This window comes from Oncorhynchus kisutch, linkage group LG8, assembly GCF_002021735.2.
Source record: "Oncorhynchus kisutch isolate 150728-3 linkage group LG8, Okis_V2, whole genome shotgun sequence".
NCBI classification, from domain to species: domain Eukaryota; kingdom Metazoa; phylum Chordata; class Actinopteri; order Salmoniformes; family Salmonidae; genus Oncorhynchus; species Oncorhynchus kisutch.
Window position 1 is genome coordinate 40,158,356 of NC_034181.2, and position 19,376 is coordinate 40,177,731.

At 43.8% G+C, this 19,376-nt stretch overlaps 2 protein-coding genes across 10 annotated transcripts in view; one reads left to right on the plus strand and one right to left on the minus strand.

Annotated features, from left to right (window-relative positions):
* Positions 1-1,924: 1,924 nt before the first annotated feature.
* LOC109895674 (N-alpha-acetyltransferase 35, NatC auxiliary subunit-like) lies at positions 1,925-13,112 on the minus strand. Of its 6 annotated transcripts, none has more exons than XM_031830352.1 (24): positions 12,969-13,112; positions 9,638-10,141; positions 9,049-9,177; positions 8,533-8,566; positions 8,263-8,377; positions 8,049-8,123; positions 7,789-7,956; positions 7,377-7,443; positions 7,227-7,270; positions 6,931-6,981; positions 6,359-6,442; positions 5,715-5,829; positions 5,391-5,569; positions 5,206-5,265; positions 5,009-5,115; positions 4,676-4,742; positions 4,306-4,404; positions 3,917-4,095; positions 3,688-3,833; positions 3,511-3,578; positions 3,237-3,377; positions 2,933-3,055; positions 2,770-2,847; positions 1,925-2,652 (listed from the first exon to the last, which is right to left on the minus strand). In XM_031830352.1, the coding sequence occupies exons 3-24, from the start codon at positions 9,167-9,169 to the stop codon at positions 2,593-2,595; spliced, it is 2,181 nt and encodes a 726-aa protein (XP_031686212.1). In that variant the 5' UTR covers positions 9,170-9,177; positions 9,638-10,141; positions 12,969-13,112; the 3' UTR covers positions 1,925-2,592. The 6 variants fall into 6 exon arrangements, with proteins under 6 accessions (XP_031686212.1, XP_031686211.1, XP_020345152.1 ...); XM_031830351.1 differs by having other exon boundaries at positions 8,263-8,380; positions 12,969-13,075; XM_020489563.2 differs by lacking the exon at positions 9,638-10,141 and having other exon boundaries at positions 12,969-13,089.
* A 64-nt stretch (positions 13,113-13,176) lies between these two features.
* LOC109895675 (cytosolic carboxypeptidase 1) overlaps positions 13,177-19,376 on the plus strand; it is a 40,122-nt gene continuing 33,922 nt past the window's right edge. Inside the window, exons 1-3 of one of the 4 annotated variants that reach the window (XM_031830348.1) lie at positions 13,177-13,449; positions 14,572-14,635; positions 16,592-16,722. In XM_031830348.1, coding sequence (XP_031686208.1) covers positions 14,604-14,635; positions 16,592-16,722 — 163 coding nt within the window. In that variant the 5' untranslated portion in view covers positions 13,177-13,449; positions 14,572-14,603. The remainder of the gene's footprint in view (positions 13,450-14,571; positions 14,636-16,591; positions 16,723-19,376) is intronic. The other 3 variants (XM_031830346.1, XM_031830347.1, XM_031830345.1) reach the window with 3 other exon arrangements.

Below are 19,376 nucleotides of genomic sequence, written 5' to 3' on the forward strand. Positions count from 1 at the left end.
CCACCATGGTTCCTGTAACAATTGTTTTATTTAACTAGGCAAGTTAGTTAAGTACAAATTCTTATTTACAATGACGGCCTAGGAACAGTGGATTAACTGCCTTGTTCAGGGGCAGAACGACAGATTTTTACCTTGTCAACTCGGGGATTCGATCTAACAACCTTTCGGTTACTGGCTCAACACACTAGGCTACCTGCTGCCCTAAAGAAAGCAAAGGTAACTGAACTAAATGGCTATCACCCTGTAGCACTCACTTCTGTCATCATGAAGTGTTTTGAGAGGCTAGTTAAAGAGCATATCACCTCCACCTTACCCAACACCCTAGCACCACTGCAATTTGCAAACTGCCCCAATAGATCCACGGGTGACCATGGTCCAACCACACAGTGTGGTGATGAAGGCGCAACAGCGCCTCTTCAACCTCAGGAGGCTGAAGAAATTTGGCTTGGCCCCTAAGACCCTCATAAACTTTACAGATGCACCATTGAGAGCATCCTGTCGGGCTGTATCACCGCCTGGTACTGCAACTGCACCGTCTGCAGCCGCATGGCTCTCCAGAGGTTGGTGCGGTCTGCCCAACGCATTACTAGGGGCACACTGCCTACCCTCCAGGACACCTACAGCATCCAATGTCACGGGAAGGCCAAAAAGATCATCAAGGACCCCAGCAACCTGAGCAATGGCCTGTTTAACCCGTTACCATTCAGAAAGCGAGGTCAGTACAGGTGCATCAAAGCTGGGACCGAGACGCTGAAAAAACAGCTTCCATCTCAAGGCCATCAGACTTACATTTTTGTCACCACTAGCAGGCCTCCGCCCAGTAACCTGCCCTGAACTTTAGTCACTGTCACTAGCTGGCTACCACAGTTACTCAAACCTGCATCTTAGAGGCTGCTGCCCTATGTCCATAGAGACATGGAACACTGGCCACTTTAATAATGTTTACATACAGTATACATATGAAGTGGGCAAAACCGTATTTCTTCATTCCATTCTTTAACTTTTTCGATTTGTGTGTATTGTGTCGACCCTCTCACTCTGTCTGCCGAATTCTTCCTCTTTGCTCTTGTTTTCCTTAATAGGATGTCGGTGGGTGGAGCCGGGAGGGTCGTCAGTGAAAAGGGACACACCTGGGCTCGGGTGTGTCCCAGGATAAATGCACCTCTTCCCCATCAATTGAGGAGACTTTCTCCATGCAGATACAGATTTTGGTTGTGGCATTTTTGTGGCTGTTTCTTGGTTGTTTGTGTTGGCACCTTTCAACACCCCTCATTATCACACTTATGCACGCAACCACTCACTTACACTACCGATTACTGACTACACACCATTGTTAATTATATTTAGTTATTCCTTATCTCCATGTTGTCCCCTTGTTTGTTATGCGCCTTGAGCCGGTTCTTGACAGTATTGTTGTGTATTGTTAAGAGATTACTGCACCGTTAGTAACACAAGCACTTCGATACTCCCGCAATATCTGCTAAATATGTATATGCAACCGACATTTGATTTGATTTTGAGTGCAATAATAGTGGTTAACATGACTTTTTTAATGATTAACCCATCTCTGTACCCCACAGATACAATTATCTGTCAGGTCTCTCAGTCGAGTAGTGAATTTCAAGCACAGATTCAACCACAAAGACCATAATGTATTGAGGTTTTTGTTGTATCATTTGAAATGTCTGCAGGGATCATTCGAGCTTTGACCATCTTGTGTCCTGCTCACAACATAACTATTTTATTTTATACCTGGCAGTACTATAAATGTTTCAAATACAAATGTTTTGTATATTTTTTTTATATAGCAGACTCATTCAAATGGAAATTATGGTTGAATATTTTTCACTTGTGGATAGGTTTTTAATTTTGTACAATGGACTTTTGTTGCTTACTGAACAGTCAATGAACACATTTTCTGAAATGTTAAATAATCACACGTTTTTATTGAGGAAGTGTATGACAGAGATTACAAAAAATAAATCATTGTAAATCCATAGTCAAATTTGTTTTGGGAATTGTTGAGGATGTAGTTTTGTCCGTCCTCTGGGATGTCTGGTATTTGTAGTCCTTTGTGGGTCAATGCCACAGAGGTAGAGGACTCTAGGGCCCCAAAAGCCTGTTTTAGCAAGGGCAGTGCAACTGAGGACTTCCACCATTTTGAAGTAGTCAACTGGGTGAGACTTCCTATGGGTTAAGGAAGGATCACATAATTCCATCCAGGTCATCAGGAGGGATCAGCCAATGAATTATACTAGTCAGAAAACATTCCATAACTGCAGGTGGCAGTAAATCTGGCTTTATACCCATTTAAACAACACACCATAGGTGGCAGTATGCCACCTTTAAGTTTGTTTACCAACTCATAGGAGTAGAAGAAAATGGACTACTTCAAAATGGAGATGGCCATGATTTCAGGTGCCATAATGGGACATATATAACAATGTTGCTGTCTCTGTCCTACCAGAGTGAGATAGAGTAACACAGACGAGAATATTGTTGAGTTGGTCTCCGTTTTGGGCTCACACGCCACACTTGGGTCAGGGAGGAGGGTACTGGGTTTGAGTTGTCATAGTAATGCAGGGCTTGGATTCAGATGATCCTGACCACAGGGAAGTACTTGTGAGCAGAGAAATCAAACTCTGGTAGTACCTAGAGATGGGGAATACCATTTTCCTTATCACCAAACAACAATAATGCCCCAGAAATGTTTAAATTCCCCAAATACTTTGTTTACGTTTTGCTCAGTGCATTATGATGTGTTGTTACCTTTGTCTCCTTGTGCCCCCCGGCAAGTAGCTTCATGACCACAATGTTGGGTTTGGCAACTTTTAGGATCCGATTCACCTGCAACAATCAGCAAATTAAAAGAGGCAATTCAGACCCACAAACAGGAGGCACAATCTATTTTACTACTGCTGGGTTTGCTGACCTCTGGGTCAGGGGTGGGGACGTTCTCCAGGATGAGTTTGGCTTGCTGGAAGTGTTTGCTGGCCGCCATGTAGAGGTCAGCTGACTTGGGAGGAGGACTGTACTTCTTCAGATCGGACATCTCCTACAGCCGACACACACGGAGAGAAACAGGTCACGTTACAAATGATATATATTTTTTACATCTCCACTATAACATGTCATTCCTGATATTCGTTGCAGCGTCTGCAATTATGTTGACCTGGAATGCCCCGCAGACACATGAACAATCCTAGCTAGCGACAGTTGGTGACACACTACGTTACCTTGAACTGGATGTAATGGACTGGCGGTGGCGTGACCACGCTGTTGAAGGGGGCAAAGCGGTGCTCGTAGCGCACCTGCTCGCTGTCCAACTCAAACTGCGGCTTCCGCACCTTCCTGTCCATATCCAGGGCGATCATAGTCTGCACCAGAGACAGAAATTCAGTGTGTGTGTGTGTGTGTGTTTATGCTGTCTGGATAGAAAACGGGACTACGAGCCAGGGCAGAGGACGCATAACATGTGTAGGACAAGTTTGTGTGTGTGCGCACACTTACCTTGTACATGCCAGCACACATGTTTTGGTAGGCTTGGCTCATGGTGATTTCTCTGCTGAGGGGGCGAGCTGCAGGCGCAAACACATTCTTATTGAGGTTAAGTTATGGATGGGGGCGGGCGGTGTACTCCCAGATGTATTCAGTGCAATGCAAATAAAAGTACGACTTGATCCTGACCCCCTTGGCCTTTCTTCTTCTTCTTGGTTTTCTTGCTGCTGCGCCCTTTCTGCTGCTCCTCCAGGAGGCGCTCCTCAGCCACCTGAGAGCTGTCCGCCCGACTCAGAGTGGACATGAGCCACGCGTACAGGAACTCTGACAGATACCTACACACACACACACACCTCTCTCAGTCAAGTGTACACATGGAACACGCCCTTTGGAACACACGTGGGCGCCCACTCCTCACCAGTAGATGTAGTAGTACTCGTGCATGCTGTAGAGTTCTAGCTCGAAGCCGCTGAGCAGGTACTGGATCATGATGCGCAGGTTGTGGTAGAGGATCCAGGTGCCCAGGCAGGCCAGGTGCTGTCTCTGGGGCTCCAACTTCATCAGCAGGCTGTGCAGTGCCGCGTCCACCTTCTCTGCCTGCAGGGGGCGCCGCCGCATCAGTCCCATAAGTCAACCGCAGGAGAACAGCGACATGCAGTCAAGCGTGCGCTCACTCACACACACACACATTTTTAGATCAATCACGTCACTAAACAGCAACGCGTACACAAACGCTGGCTCTCGCTCTCTCACACACACACACACACCCAGACACACACATACACACCCAGACACACACACACACACCTCATCCTGCAGTGTGGCAAACTCCTCCAGGATGTGGCCTAGTTTGTCTCTCTGCCGAGCGCGGTTGTGTCCGTGGATTTGGATGAGACTGCAAAAGGGCTGCAGGGAAACCGAACAAAGTCGTTTCAGTCCATTGTTTGAAAAAAAGAATACCTTCAGAATATGTTTAAAACTATCACGTTGATAGTCAGAGCCACGGCTCCATCTATGAATTTTGAGTGGTTCCATTTTCCCCCAGCTCCACCCCTCAACTTCATAGCTAACCAAGTGGCAGGGATGCCGTTCGGTCTGGGGGGGAAAAACACACAAATGAAGGATTGTGGCATTAATATAGAGAAAAGAGGTCTTGGAACGCAGCCAGGTGACTTACCCTTGAGCAGTGTGTGACAAAGGATTCAATGTAGTCCTTGGCCTGGTGGTTATTATGCAGGCAGCACCTGCAGAGGCAACGCATGGATCAGTCAGGTCTAGAGATAGAGCTTGAACACAAACTCGTAGGCCCTGTTCGAATACCTCAGACATACATATCCTTCTTTCCTTTGTGGTGTTTTGATAGGTGAAAGCAACATTGCGACCATTTTAAACACCACTCCAACCAATTCAGATCTCTTATGACTTCAAGGAAGGTAGGAAGGATGCATTTCTAAAGCATTTGAAGGTTGGGGTTCATAGAAAGAAACGCTCCCAATCCTCAATGACTTACTTGGAGGAGAGCACCGGCGGGCTGACAAAGTACCTCAGAGCGTCTTTGATCAAGTCCTGCATTGGTTGGGTCCCAAACACTTTCTTATTATCTATCAGGAACGTTGTCTAGAGACAGGGAGGGGATTCATCAGAACAGGACCAATCAGAGGAGAGAATTGTTCAGATGCACCAATCACGAGGGAGAATGTTGCTTACCTGCAGCAGAGACCTGGAGAGGACGCAAGGGGACTGCTCACTGAACTCGCAGAAAAAGTCCTGAAAGCAGAACGTTAAAACATTACTATAAACCTTTAGCACATGTTCTAACAGGCAGACCATTACATAAGTACTGTCAGAATGTAGTATTGTAATTATTATTGTAGTATTTACAGACGTAGTACCAGAATTCCATGTAGGTTAGTTGTGTTGATGACCTCGCACACGGTCTTGATGCGGTCGATGAGCTTGCTGAAGTAGTTGACCATCTCCTCCCTCTTGAGGATCTTGGCATAGCGGGGGAAGGTGGGGGGCAGCAGTCTCTGGTTCACCAGCGGTTCAAACCCCATCATGATCGGTTGATCTGGAATGCGGGGGGGAGGGGGGTCAGAACTGTGAGTGGCTAAATTGCGGTCAGAGGTTCTCCAACGAGTGTAACATTGCCTCTTACGGTAGTGACGGACACATTGGGCCTAGGTGCCATAGTGGAGTGTGTGTGCGCGTGTTACCTCCTTTAGTAGTATCGTTCTGGTACTGAATGCCATGCTCGATGCTAGAGTGGAGGGCTGGGAGGAGATCTGCTGCCTGCTGCATGAGTTTCTGGGTTTCGCTCACTGAGCTGGTCTGACAGAGCCAACATGACATCACACGCATCAGTCAACCAGTTACACGCCCAATCAAAAATCAAATCGGCTTACCGGTATGCACATGATCCTCTTTCTTAGTGAAGCCGAGCTAAATGTGTGTGTTACCTCTTTCTTAGTGAAGCTAAGCTAAATGTGTGTGTTACCTCTTTCTTAGTGAAGCTAAGCTGAATGTGTGTGTTGCCTCTTAGTGAAGCTAAGCTAAATGTGTGTGTTACCTCTTTCTTAGTGAAGCTAAGCTAAATGTGTGTGTTAACTCTTTCTTAGTGAAGCTAAGCTAAATGTGTGTGTTACCTCTTTCTTAGTGAAGCTAAGCTGAATGTGTGTGTTGCCTCTTAGTGAAGCTAAGCTAAATGTGTGTGTTACCTCTTTCTTAGTGAAGCTAAGCTGAATGTGTGTGTTGCCTCTTAGTGAAGCTAAGCTAAATGTGTGTGTTACCTCTTTCTTAGTGAAGCTAAGCTAAATGTGTGTGTTACCTCTTTCTTAGTGAAGCTAAATGTGTGTGTTACCTCTTTCTTAGTGAAGGCGATCAGCGCTGTCAGTAGAAGACGTGTAAACTTGATCCTACTGAAAAGTGCTATCCATTGCTGATGCTGAGAAAGGCATAGGAAAAGGTTAAGTCACACACTCGCACACACGCAATCGCAAAAACACACAATACATCTTTGTCGACCCTGGGGACACACAGATTTAGCTCTGTCGTACAATGTTCATTCCTTTTATTTTGAGAAGCGGCTGCACATTCCAGGCTTGTCTCACTGAAAGGCTGCCTCACTCTTAGCTCTGGTGGACTGGGCATGGCAGAAGGAATGGGATATATGCCGAAGCCCAAATCAACCACTAGACGCTACACTACACCCTATGCACGCTGAAATTATTTGATAGGTGTATAGATAAGGCTATAAGTTTCCCTCTGATAAACTAGGTGGGATTTTGACCATATTGCTTAGACCTATCAAAAGCCTCTTAGATCAACAGTACATAGGGCATGAGGGTTAGGGGTCGATTTAAAGCCATTAGACGGGAGAGACGATAAGGTGGACTGGTGGATATACCCATAGAGAGAGAGTGACAGTCTTACTTCCAACTCCACCCCTGGGTTCCGCTGCTCGCCCTGGCGACTGCGTGTGCTCTACCGGAGAGAAAGAGAGGGAATGAGAGGGAGAGGGAAAGGAGAGAGAGAGAGAGAGAGAGAGAGAGGAAGAGAAGATAACTTGTGATGGATGAGCTGTGCAGCTCTGTTGGTGGTACTGTACACACTTGCGGTCATTGAAAGTTAAGGATGAGCGATATTATTCAGTAACGCGTTTTGCCATTCTGCCAGTGTGTAGTTGTGTTGTCAGTTCACGGGAAGAAAGTAGTGTGAAAGTACTGTACCTTAACTCTCCTCTGTAACTCTTCCTCCACATCCTTTAGCATACCTGTTGGTAGAAGGTTCATTTGGTACACATTACGACATAAATATTGTATACCGCCAATGCCATACATGAACCACAACACTGACTAAGCCCGTCACATGAACATCACCTGTAACCCGTAAATCTGTCACATTGTTGGCCATCTTGAAGCCATACGTCATGGCCTGGAAATCCTCCTGGAGACAGAACACAGAACAGGATCGTGAATATTACAACAAGGCGTTGTTTCAGGTCAGAAGACGTAGGAGGGAACAGCGGGTTGCAAAACTCCTAGGAACTTTCAATAAATTCCCTTCTGATTCCAGGAAACCTCCAACCAGGACTTCTGGAAAACCAGGGAATTTATTGAAAGTTCCCGGGAATTTTGCAAGCCTAACTGTGTCCCATAGACAGGATTATAGGAGATAGAGAGACAGTGTGCGTTATCCTAGTCCCAGATCTGTTGGTGCCGTTTTACCAATTTTTATGGCCATTGGCGTGACTGTGTGAGTGCAAAAGCCCAAAGGGATCAAGTGGCTTACCTCCTCGAACACTGCGGCTTTGTTGACTTTCTCGCGGGCGATGTCACACACCTTGAGGATGCCCAGAGCGAAGGCCTTGAGGGCCGGGTCCTCGATGAGGTCGGGGTTGTGGACGTACAGGCAGGTGAATACTGTCTGGGCTAGGGAGTGACCCTCCAGCCAGGTGATCTACACACACACACACACACACGTTTTGATTGGTAATTAATTATGCATCGTTTGCTGATTCAGTTTGGTATTGATAAGGCAATAAAACTGACCAAGCAGCAGAAACAGGTGTCCATGATCCCAATCAGCTCTGGAAGACTGAGGTCCCTCACTCTGATGGAACCATCCTAGAGACAAGACAGGATGAGAGAGAGGATACAAAAGGGAGGGGTTTAGAGTCTTTTGTACTACAATGCACCTCACTAAAGGTTCAACATAATACCACCGTTTTCCTTCACAGTGAAACTCTAGGAATCAGAGCCATACCTTGACTGCCTGTTCAAAGCTGAGGACTTTCCTGTTGACCTGGTTGCCAATCATCCCGGCGTCCATCTTGGGGTCCATCATCTCAATGGCGGACATAGCCTCAAACAGGCCAAACCTGCTGAAAAACGTGCCATTAGAAAGACCTAAAGTGTGTGTGTTGTCTAGTGATAGATACCCAGTATTCATTAATGAGACAGACTGCAAGCAATGAAGTATTTCACTAATGGTTGATTAGAACAGTGTCTGAAACAAACAAACACTCATACTCACAATTTGTCATGGAGCAACTCCCCAAGGTTGAGCTCTGTAAATACAGAGAACAAATGCAAATGTACTCAGTCATCTGAACTGTAGGGATGAAAGCCAGAGCAGTATTTGTGTTACAGTAGTACAGTGTAACACAAGCATGTACTGTCTGAAAGGGTGAATCTTAACTTCTACTTAAATAGAATTTTGAATTAGTCATGCATTGATGTCAGTGGGGTCAGCAGGGCATCTTAACCTGTGCCATCCAGCTTGCATTTCAGACTGGTGGCACCAAATTCCCACAGAGCTGAAAACACTGGGTATACATTAGGAATTGCTGTACTGTACAGGCCTTTATTTTACTAGTTGTGTGATTTACACCAATCTTCTGATGAGAAACCCAATTTACCAGGTATTTCAGAACTGTCTAACAAACAAACGAGAGGGGCAAGTATCAAAAGCCCCCAAGAACTGACATCACTAGCACATCCTGAAATACGGTGTTAAAGCATGTAACACACACACACACACACCTTGTACCTTTGCATGCCTCTTTGAAGTCATGTGTAATGTCCACCCAGTTTGCATTGTTCCTCATCTTCTCTGGGACACCCAGTCCCCATCCCACATCATCATCCTCAACTGATGACTTCATCACCATGGTTAAAGCTGAAAGTAAACCCAGTAGATGTACATGACTCACTTCTCTTCTGACTTCAGTGTGGATGTTCAATAGGCCAGATAGCCAATTTCCTAGACCAGAGTGGAACTGTGTTCTAGTGACAGATATCCAGTAAAACTGTGTTCTAGTGACAGATACCCAGTGGAACTGTGTTCTAGTGACAGATACCCAGTGGAACTGTGTTCTAGTGACAGATACCCAGTGGAACTGTGTTCTAGTGACAGATATCCAGTGGAACTGTGTTCTAGTGGCAGATACCCAGTGGAACTGTGTTCTAGTGACAGATACCCAGTGGAACTGTGTTCTAGTGACAGATACCCAGTGGAACTGTGTTCTAGTGACAGATACCCAGTGGAACTGTGTTCTAGTGACAGATACCCAGTGGAACTGTGTTCTAGTGACAGATACCCAGTGGAACTCTGGCCTAGCTGTATAAAATGTACTCACCTTGCAAGTTATCTGCCAGCCCGTGACTGTCCCTGTTTGGCGTCACGTTTCCCACAAAACAAAGGTATATCCGTAATTGGCAGACGATTGTGATTGAAAACTCATCGTTTTGTGTCGCTGAGCAGTGCCCAATGAAGAATTACATCCATCTGTTAGATGCAACCCCCCCCAAATCAAAACACAAACTTGCACTACTGGCACCATGCTGTCGCAGACAGGAAGTAGAATGGCGCGTGTGCGCGCAAAACAATGACATCCATGTTTGGTTTTGATAGCATTTAACAGTTAGATTGTATTATTTCCTGGGCACTGCTCGGCAATGCAAACAACGCATTCGTTATCAGAACCGTCCACAGGTCACAGATATACCCTCTGATGTGGTAAAAGCGTTGTCAAACAGGCACAAACACAGGTAGGTAAATAAGTAGCACGGTCGGTTCTAGCTCTTGATCATGTCTCTCAGTTCCATGACATGACACATAAGTCACTGGATGAAGGAGTCTTCTGTAGGGGGGAGTTTTGTTAAGAGCCGCGACCCTCGGTCTGAACACTAACACTCATTGGTTTTGGAAGCATAAGGACCTTATTTTTCATAAAATGTTAAATTGATACACACCTTTTATAGGGTTAGTTCCCACATAGCCATATTTCCATATTACAACACTTGTTTACTGAAAAGACAGAGTGGACTACCTGTGCTATCTAAATCTCCAAACACTTGTGTGTAAACGGAAGACCAACGCCACAAACGTGTTGTCACAAAAAAAAATACTGTCGGCTGCAACTGTGTTAAAACAGTGTGTATTTTCCATTTGTGAAATGATTTTGATGGGATATGAAAGTAGAGGGATTTATGTTTCTAGAACACGGCCTCCAGAGCCAATTCAGCTAATAAACAAAACACATAAGGTCCTTGGACTAAGGAATAACGTTAGGCTCCTTTAGTCCAAGATTGGGCTAGGTGGGTTCGTGTTAGACGGATATTTACATACTGTACAATCTCTGTTTAGAAACTGGCCTATATGCCAGAAAGCAGGGGAGTTATGACATACTGTAAATAGCGTAAGCATAGACCTTATACCTGTGTCAAAGCAAATCTGAAGGCAACTATTAATGTATGACAGAGCTATTTTGGGGATTGAGGCTGGTCTGAAACTTAAACTAATATGCCTCATAATTGAAGAGTAGGATGGTGTGTGAGAAATACAACACTTGTTAGGGTGTAATATCCACTTTACCAAACAGACAGGTCAAAGAAAGATCAGACTCCTTGAGGGATGCTGATGTGTAGAGTGTCTAAGCAGCTTGAGTTAATGCCTAAAACGGCCTTAATTGTGGGTGCTAGTGCAACGGAAACGTTCTGAGACAGGGATCCAAGTGTCTGTCACTAGGGTCCAAGGCGAGGGGACTCAGCAGGCAATCCTTTTTCAAGTCTATGCTGACTGTCAGGTTAACCAACAGATCCGACCCGCTTGCTTACAGCTGCACTAGGGTTGGACAGGCTTGCTGTGTAGAGTACGACACCATGGAGCTTGCGCGAGATATGGCTTGGACAACGTACCTCAGTCCAGGGATGAGAAATGAGTTGTACTCCGAATTGTCCCATTATCCCAACTGTTACACAGATGATTGAAAGACTGCTAGTTTTTCTGGAAAACTGTCCTTTTCGTCTCATGCTAGGTAACAGAAGCCACACAGCCATTTTGAAATGGCAGTGTCAGCCAATTAGCTCCTTTGTTGATCAACGCAACTTGCCATTCCATAACGGTAGTGATGTTCCGGTTGATATCGGAGCTCCGAGGCACACGTCGAAATCATTAAGCAGTCTGCTGATGTATGTTTCACTTTATCAGAATAACGTCATCATTTATGTACAAAGCTTTGTTTGATCACATGCTTTTTCAAAACGTGTTGCAAAATGCGAGATCCCACTGATTTGGCTGTGGTTCCAGTGCTTTCTTCGATTCCAAGCTACTTTCAAGTGTAGACCTCTACTGGACACTGTACTTACAAATATAGTATAGGATTTTGTACAGAAAGTTTCAACTGACCAGTAGCTTCGTAGGTAGAGTAGGGAACAATGGACCATTCAGGGACGTGAGGTTATGAGGTCGAATCCCTTTGAAGGCACACTATTTTGACAACTGTTTTACGTGAAACCAACTGTGAACTCAGATTTTTTTTTACTCCAACTGGGAAAATTTGTTTTCAACAGTCATCCAACTCGGAATTCCAAGTTGGCCTCTTTCTAGAGCTCCGACTTTACGACCAGAAGATCACTGACGACATGATACGACCTCATTTTTTTCCTGAGTTTCCAGTTGTCTTGAAAGCACCATCCATGGAGAGGGATGATATGCTACTAGCCTCATTCAATGAATATGCATAGCAATCTCGAGACAACTCTGGAATGTCACGTGTCATACTTATATCCATATATGTGTAACAACATAAGCATTAGAAACTTTGATCAAATAAACCTCACGTAGCAAATAAGCAATACATTTTTGTTGTTGACCAAATTCGACACTCTTATTGACCGCCATACAAAAACTCATTGCTTGGTGGGTGAAAAAAACACTACCTGCTGGAAGGAGACAGATTTCCCCCCCAAGTTGGGCCTCTCTCTTCCTCTCCAAGTTTACTTAAAAACTAGCAGTCATTCAATCTTCTCGGTGTAACAGTAGGGATAATGGGACAATTCAGAGTACAACACATTTCTCATTCCTGGATTGAGGTACTTTTTCCGAGCCATATCTTCTGCCTGCTCAGTGGTTATTATCTACGCACAGGAAGCCTGTCTGACCATAGTAGCGCAGCTGTAAACAAGCGGGTCGGATCTGCTGGCTAACTATCAGGTCTATGAAGGTTTCATTGTATAAAATAACTAGCTAATCGCAATTTGTAATGAAACACCGAGTTTGCTGTCTTTTCACGAGCTAGTCATTGTTAGAAGCTAATAGCTATGATAAATATATATATATAAACCCCGCCTATTTCTACAAATAATATTCTTAATGTGATTTTAAACCTTAACCACACTGCTATCCTTGTGCCTAACTTTAAATTAAAACCCATACATATTTTTGTTTCATTTAATTTTTACGATGAAGCCAATATTGACTTTATGACTGTGGTAACTAGTGGAATCCATAAACCAGACAAGCGTGCTAATAATGTCGTTGACGCTAACTAGCTAGCTTGGACTCTGTATCAACAAAAATGTTTAATCATGCATATCACACAATTAAAAGATAATATATATTACGTAATTGCATGAAACATATTGCCAATTTTAACAATATTTGGCGTGATCTTTGATCATACATACCTTCGCTAACTGCTAGCGTTACTAGCTAGTTGTCCGAGGCTCGGGAAGAAGAAGCACAAATATGACGTTAAGCGTTACATTGCACGTTGGGACATGAAGTCCCACAACATAGCTATGCAAATCCTTGGAGGCTCTTTCTGGGTCAGTAGGTGCTGGTTTCAGGTCAGTTTTTAATTTTTTTATTTCCTGGTTTAGGTCAGTGTGGGGGGGGGTTGCCCTATATGTTATTGCTACATTATGTCTGATCTTTGATCCGCGTTTACAGTATGCGTTCATTCTGAGATGCTCGGTCGCATAGTTTCGCGTCACATCTCAAAACTAAATTTGCATTCTCGCGTTATTCATGGTTCCTGGCAGTTCTTCTTGACAGTTCTCCAACCCAGTAGGGGGTTTGTACATCGGGTCATCGTTTCAGGCAACACACGTACATCTAGGGATTGCCTCGTCCTAATGGGACAACACTAACTTTCCATATACCTAGGTTCGTAAAATGTTTATTTTTGAATATTTTTTCAGCATATTAGTGCACGTCTCTGACATTATTTCCAAATAGCTAGCTAAGTTAGCAGGAACGCTAGCTAGCTACGCTAACGTTAGCTAGGAAACCGAATGGACATTGAGCAGGTGCAGTGGGGGCTGTGATGTCCTTATTACCCGCCAGCCAGTTATTTCGTAAACCAGTCGGTCACTGCTAGTTAGCTAGCTAGCCGTTGTGCTAACTCTGGTGATGTTGTTGTCAATGAAGATCTGAATAAGTGCATTTTGCAACAACACATTTGGCAGATAGCCAGTATGCCAGATGACGTTTAACGTTAGCTACATTGATTAGGCCCGTCTACAGCAGTTGGGGGCATTTAGCTATTCACACGTTGATGTGAACGTTAGCTAGCTGAAGATAGCTAGCTGAACGTTACCTAGCTGAAGATGCTTGCTGCAAAGGCAAATAACTGACAACAGGGCAGACTAGCCCAGGTCGACTGAGTGAAGAACAGGATTCTCTCGGTTTTTCATTTCAGTCCCCTTGGCTAACAACAACTAACAACAACTGTCTGTACATGTAGGTTCACTAGTTACATCTTTGTTGAATTTTTAAAATTTTAATTATGGCCTACAATGTTATATCCAGGAATGATGCTTACAGTAGAGGCTACACACTATTTTAAATCATCAATGACATAATGAATGGTAATAACTCATTAATGACCCAGGTCAAATGTCTACATACATTTGTCTTCTCTCTTTACTCGTTTTTTTCTCCTATTGGCTTGCAGTGCTTTTGGTCTGATTTCCTTAGCTAAGTAGCTTAATGACATAGTCGCAGCTCTTTCGTTTCCTGACACTGGAGCCCGTTAATTCTACTGGACACCCTTTTGTTTTGGTTAAACAAGTTGAGCTTGATAGACAGCATGACCGGCCCTATTTTGTTACATTGGATTTATCAATACGGGTTGTTCGTACCATCTCTCCACATGTTGCTGATCTCATCTTGCCACAGGATATAATAGAAATGATAGACTGGGATTTACAGGGGTGAACATTAAAGTCCAGACAGGGAAGGACAACTGTGTGTGCATTGCTGATTCTTGCTTTTCTTTATTTGCAGTTGATGTGAAATGTTGACGTGTGTGAGAAAAAATGAATAAGCCCAAAATGACCACTGAGAAAGGGTGAGTAACCATTGTCTCGGGGACACACACAGTTCTTTCTTTCTGCCAGATTACTGTCTCTCATACACTGCCCCTTGCCCTCATATTATACACTGTAGTTTGCTCAATGTCTTGTGACACTGTAAGATCAGTCTAAGGACAGCACAACCACAGGTCATTAAACCAGCCAGGGCCAGTCATGGTGCCATTGTGACCCTAGCTATTTTAGGTTCCTCTGTAAAACATTCACTGCTGGGGTCAATAACTGTTTGGGGCCTGTAATAACTAGCCTTTTGTTCTTTTAGCATTAGTCTTGCATAGTGTTTGAAGGTGATTCTAACATGTATTGACTCAGGGGAGTGAATACTTATGTAAATGACATATTTCTGTATTTTATTTTCAATAAATTAGCAAACATTTCTTAAGACATGTTTTCACTTTGTCTTATGGGTAGTTGTGTGTAGATGGGTGAGAAATAAATCTATTTAATCCATTTTGAATTCAGGCAGTAACACAAACAAATGTGTAATAAGGGAAGGGGTATGACTCATTCCTGAAGGCAATGTACAGTATGTGAGATTTCAGTATTTCATTTTCAATAAATTAGCAAACATATTTTTAAAGCATTTTTTCACTTTGTCATTACGCGGTATTGTGTGTAGATGCGTGGGGGGAAAAGTCAATTGAATCAATTTAGAATTCAGGCTGTAACACAACAAAATGTGGAATAGGTCTAGGGGTATGAATACTTTCTGAAGGCACTGTATGTGTGTGGAAAACATTTCATCACAAGTAAGACATTTAACTTTAGTATAGTCCATGTGTAACTCCACTCACTACTTGTAGCTGTATAGTCCGTTGGTTTTCTTGGTCTTGGTTAGCTTAATTTTCCGGTCAGTACTATAGCTAGCTAGCACTCAGTGTGTGTGCATTGAGTTTGTGCGAAAAAGGGTCAATACAGGGGCCTGTTGGATCCAGACTTGGTGTATTGGTACCACTTGCCGTGCGGTAGCAGAGCGTGCTGTATTGTGGGGAGCATTGCCAAGGCAACCAAAGACTTGTTTGCTACAACACCTTGCTTTTTTCAGCAAGGAGAATCAAAGTTTCATCACATTTTTAAGAGTCCATTTTACCGCAGAAATGGACTCAACTGCACAAAGTCCGGCCATTCCATCTTCAGTCCGCTGTTTCGCAATAGCGAAAATAATTATTTCTTATTGGACGAGTCCAGGTACTCTCCACTTTTTCTTCAATTTCTTCCTGATTCCTGGGTATACGTTAAATACACTTTTTTCAAACCGTTATGACTTTTATTTTATTTTCATGACATCCATAACTACACGGTTATGCAGTAATTGTGCCAGCCCCAGACCTAATATTTCAATGGCGTAGGCAGCTCAATTTATAGGCTAACATTTGATAACCTCTGGGCTTGGTAGATTGTTTGACTTTCTTAGTGTGACTGTCTCTGCTGTTTAGTCTAGCTAATATGTCTGTGAGCATGTAAGTGCATGAAGGCGTGTGTGTGCATTTTGTCTTTTTGTGTTGTTTGAGCAGTATCTCACTCAGTTGCTCTTAGTGTATTTTGGTCTGTTTGTCTCTTTTTTCCCTCTCTCCCTTGGTCTCTCACTGTCTTTATAAGGGCATATGAAAGACATTTGGTCTATTTCTACATTTAGATTCTCTCTCGCATGGCTGTGACCTTTGGCCTCACTGCCCCACATTAGCGTAATATAACCAGAGCATAGTTTTGTTCATTAGGGCGCACTATGGAAAATATTTTAAAATGTTTCACAACAGAAAGGGAAAATAAGCATTTCTTATTGGACGAGTCCAGGTAGTCGCTCTCTGTTTCTGTCCTTTTTTCCCTCTGTCTGGTGCCTAATGATCACGACCCTGGAGACTATTTGCTTTATGAGAGCATGACCTGATGCCAAGGTATATGTTAAGTATTAAACCTCTGTCTCTCTCTCCCAGTGTTCCCAGTAACTCCAGGGTGCTAATGTTGTTGGGCCAGCTGGAGAGGCTGAACAGGGAGGCCATGCTGGCGGACGCTGAGATTGGCAGGCAGATCACTGCCAAAATCCTCCACCTCATCCAGACTCAGGGTGAGAAGAGTACTAGCATATACTGGGTTACACAATGACCATATATTTGCTTGAACCATTCTGGAAAGGCCAATGGGAAAATAATAGCCTACAGTGCATTCGGAAAGTATTCAGACCCCTTGACTTTTTCCACATTTTGTTCCGTTACAGCCTTATTCTAAAATGGATTACATTGTGTTTTTTTTACTCAATAATCTACACACAACACATAATGACAAAGCAAAAAAACGTTTTTTAGAAATGTTTCCAAATGTATTAAAAATTAACAACTGTAATATTACATTTACATTAGTATTCAGACCCTTTACTCTGTACTTTGTTGAAGCAGCCTTTGGCAGCGATTACAGCCTCAAGGTTTCTTGGGTATGACGTTACAGGCTTGGCACAGCTATATTTGGTGGGTTTCTCCCATTCATCTCTACAGATCCTCTCAAGCTCTGTCAGGTTGGATGGGGATCGTCGCTGCACAGCTATTTTCAGGTCTCTCCAGAGATGTTTGATCAGTGTTCAAGTCTGAGGTCTGGCTGGGCCACTCAAGGACATTCAGAGACTTGTCCCGAAGCCACTCCTGCGTTGTCTTGGCTGTGTGCTTAGGGTCGTTGTACTGTTGGAAGGTGAAACTAACCCCCCAGTCTGAGGTCCTTTCTGTACTTTGCTCTGTTCATCTTTCCATCGATCCTGACTAGTACAAGTCCCTGCCGCTGAAAAACATCCCCACATCATGATGCTTCCCCCACCATTATTCACCATAGGGATGGTGCCAGGTTTCCTCCAGATGTGATGATTAAACTATTTGGCCTGAATGCCAATCTTGGTTTCATCAGATCAGAGAATCTTGTTTCTCATGTTCTGAGAATCCTTTAGGTGCCTTTTGGCAAACTTGAAGTGGGCTGTCATGTGCCTTTTACTGAGGAGTGGCTTCCGTCTGGCCACTCTACCATAAAGGCCTGATTGGTGGAATGCTGCAGGAAAGTTCTCCCATCTCCACAGAGGAATTCTGGAGCTCTGGCAGAGTGACCATCGGGTTCTGTGTCACCTCCCTGACCAAGGCCCTTCTCCCCCGATTGCTCAGTTTGGCCGGGCGGCCAGCTCTAGGAAGGGTCTTGGTGGTTCCAAACTGTGTTCTTGGGGACCTTCAATGCTGCAGAAATGTTTTGGTACCCTTCCCCAGATCTGTGCCTCAACACAATCCTGTCTCGGAGCTCTACGGACAATTCCTTGGATCTCATGGCTTGGTTTTTGCTTTAACATGCACTATTAACTGTGGGACCTTTTATATAGTCAGGTTTGTATCTTTCCAAATCATGTCTAATCAATTGAATTTACCACAGGTGGACTCCAATCAAGTTGTAGAAACATCTCAACGATGATCAATGGAAACAGGATGCACCTGAGCTCAATTTGAATCTCATAGCAAAGGGTCTTAATACTTATGTAAATAAGGTATTTCTGTTTTTTATTTTTAATACATTTGCTAAAAATTCAAAAAATCTGTTTTTGCTTTGTCATTATTGGATATTGTGTGTGGATGAGAGGAAAACATTTTATTGCATAAAGTTTTTAGAATAAGGCTATAACGTAACAAGTTGTTGAAAATTATACTTTCCCAATGCACTGTATATTATAGCCAGCATACTGTACATTTTCCGTTAAACACTGAGAATCCAACAAGCGCCTGTGTCTTGTTAAAGCTGGCCTCTAATAAACTCTGGGTCAAGAAAACTATAATAAGCCGTGCATATTTTGCCAGTCTGCTCCGGTGGAATTTCACAGCATCTTTCTTACATGCTGACCAGACCGGACACGTCACGTGCGCGAGCGTCATAAAGTCAATTTAGAAATCCATGTTATTCATTATTGCACCCACACTGCTCGCACGCGCCAATGAGCGTCTGCGATGCCAAGGGCTAAAATAGAAGTCGTTCCTATTTCTGACGCAGATCGAGCTGCAAGTCCTGCCTCTCCCATCTCCTCATTGGTTTATAGAAGCAGGTACCCACGTGCCATCTCCTCATTGGTTATACCCACGTGGTTGATTTGAAGACGAACTGTTATGCCGGTTGTCTGGTAAAAGTGTAGATGCCAATCACCATATAACTTCAAAGATGAAAAAGCCCGGACGGAGGAGAGATGACTAGAAACGATTCGGTTGACCGTTTTATGTGTGGATTAATTGGTGGAGCAGAGGACCTTGTGCATTTCAGGTAAAATAACAACTCTAGGTTTATATCCCAGGACAAATTAGCTAGCAACAGCAAGCTAGCTAAGAAGGAGAAATTAGCTAGCAAGTGTAAGCTAACTAGCTAAATTGCCCTAAATGTTGAATGCTTTTCGACCTGTCCCCAAATTAATGTAATTGGTTCAGAGTTTTTGATATTTTAACCTGCGTGTCGTGATCGCTTTTGGTGTAGGGGGACAAAACTAATTTATGCACGATGGCGCGCGCACGCAGCCGGTTTGGGTTCCGTGTTACACTGAATAATTGCTGGCAATACAGTCTTATCATAGCTGCACCCTATCACATCTGTATCACAGACATCTTACGCATGTCTTTGTTGAGGCACTTGTGTCTCTGCTCAACATCTCCAGGCTTCTCCACAAAGAATGTAAGAGTGGAGCTGCGCCACCTTGTGGACTGGCTGCGCCACTCATTT

Bases quoted from the DNA above. Each gene is read 5' to 3' on its own strand.
- LOC109895674 (XM_020489562.2), bottom strand. From the start codon at position 9,169: ATGGTGATGAAGTCATCAGTTGAGGATGATGATGTGGGATGGGGACTG. The intron at 8,124-8,262 runs GTATGGCTCTGA...TCTTGTCTCTAG, and splicing joins GCTTTGAACAGGCAGTCAAG to GATGGTTCCATCAGAGTGAG. The intron at 6,443-6,930 runs GTAAGACTGTCA...TGCCTTTCTCAG, and splicing joins ACCCAGGGGTGGAGTTGGAA to CATCAGCAATGGATAGCACT.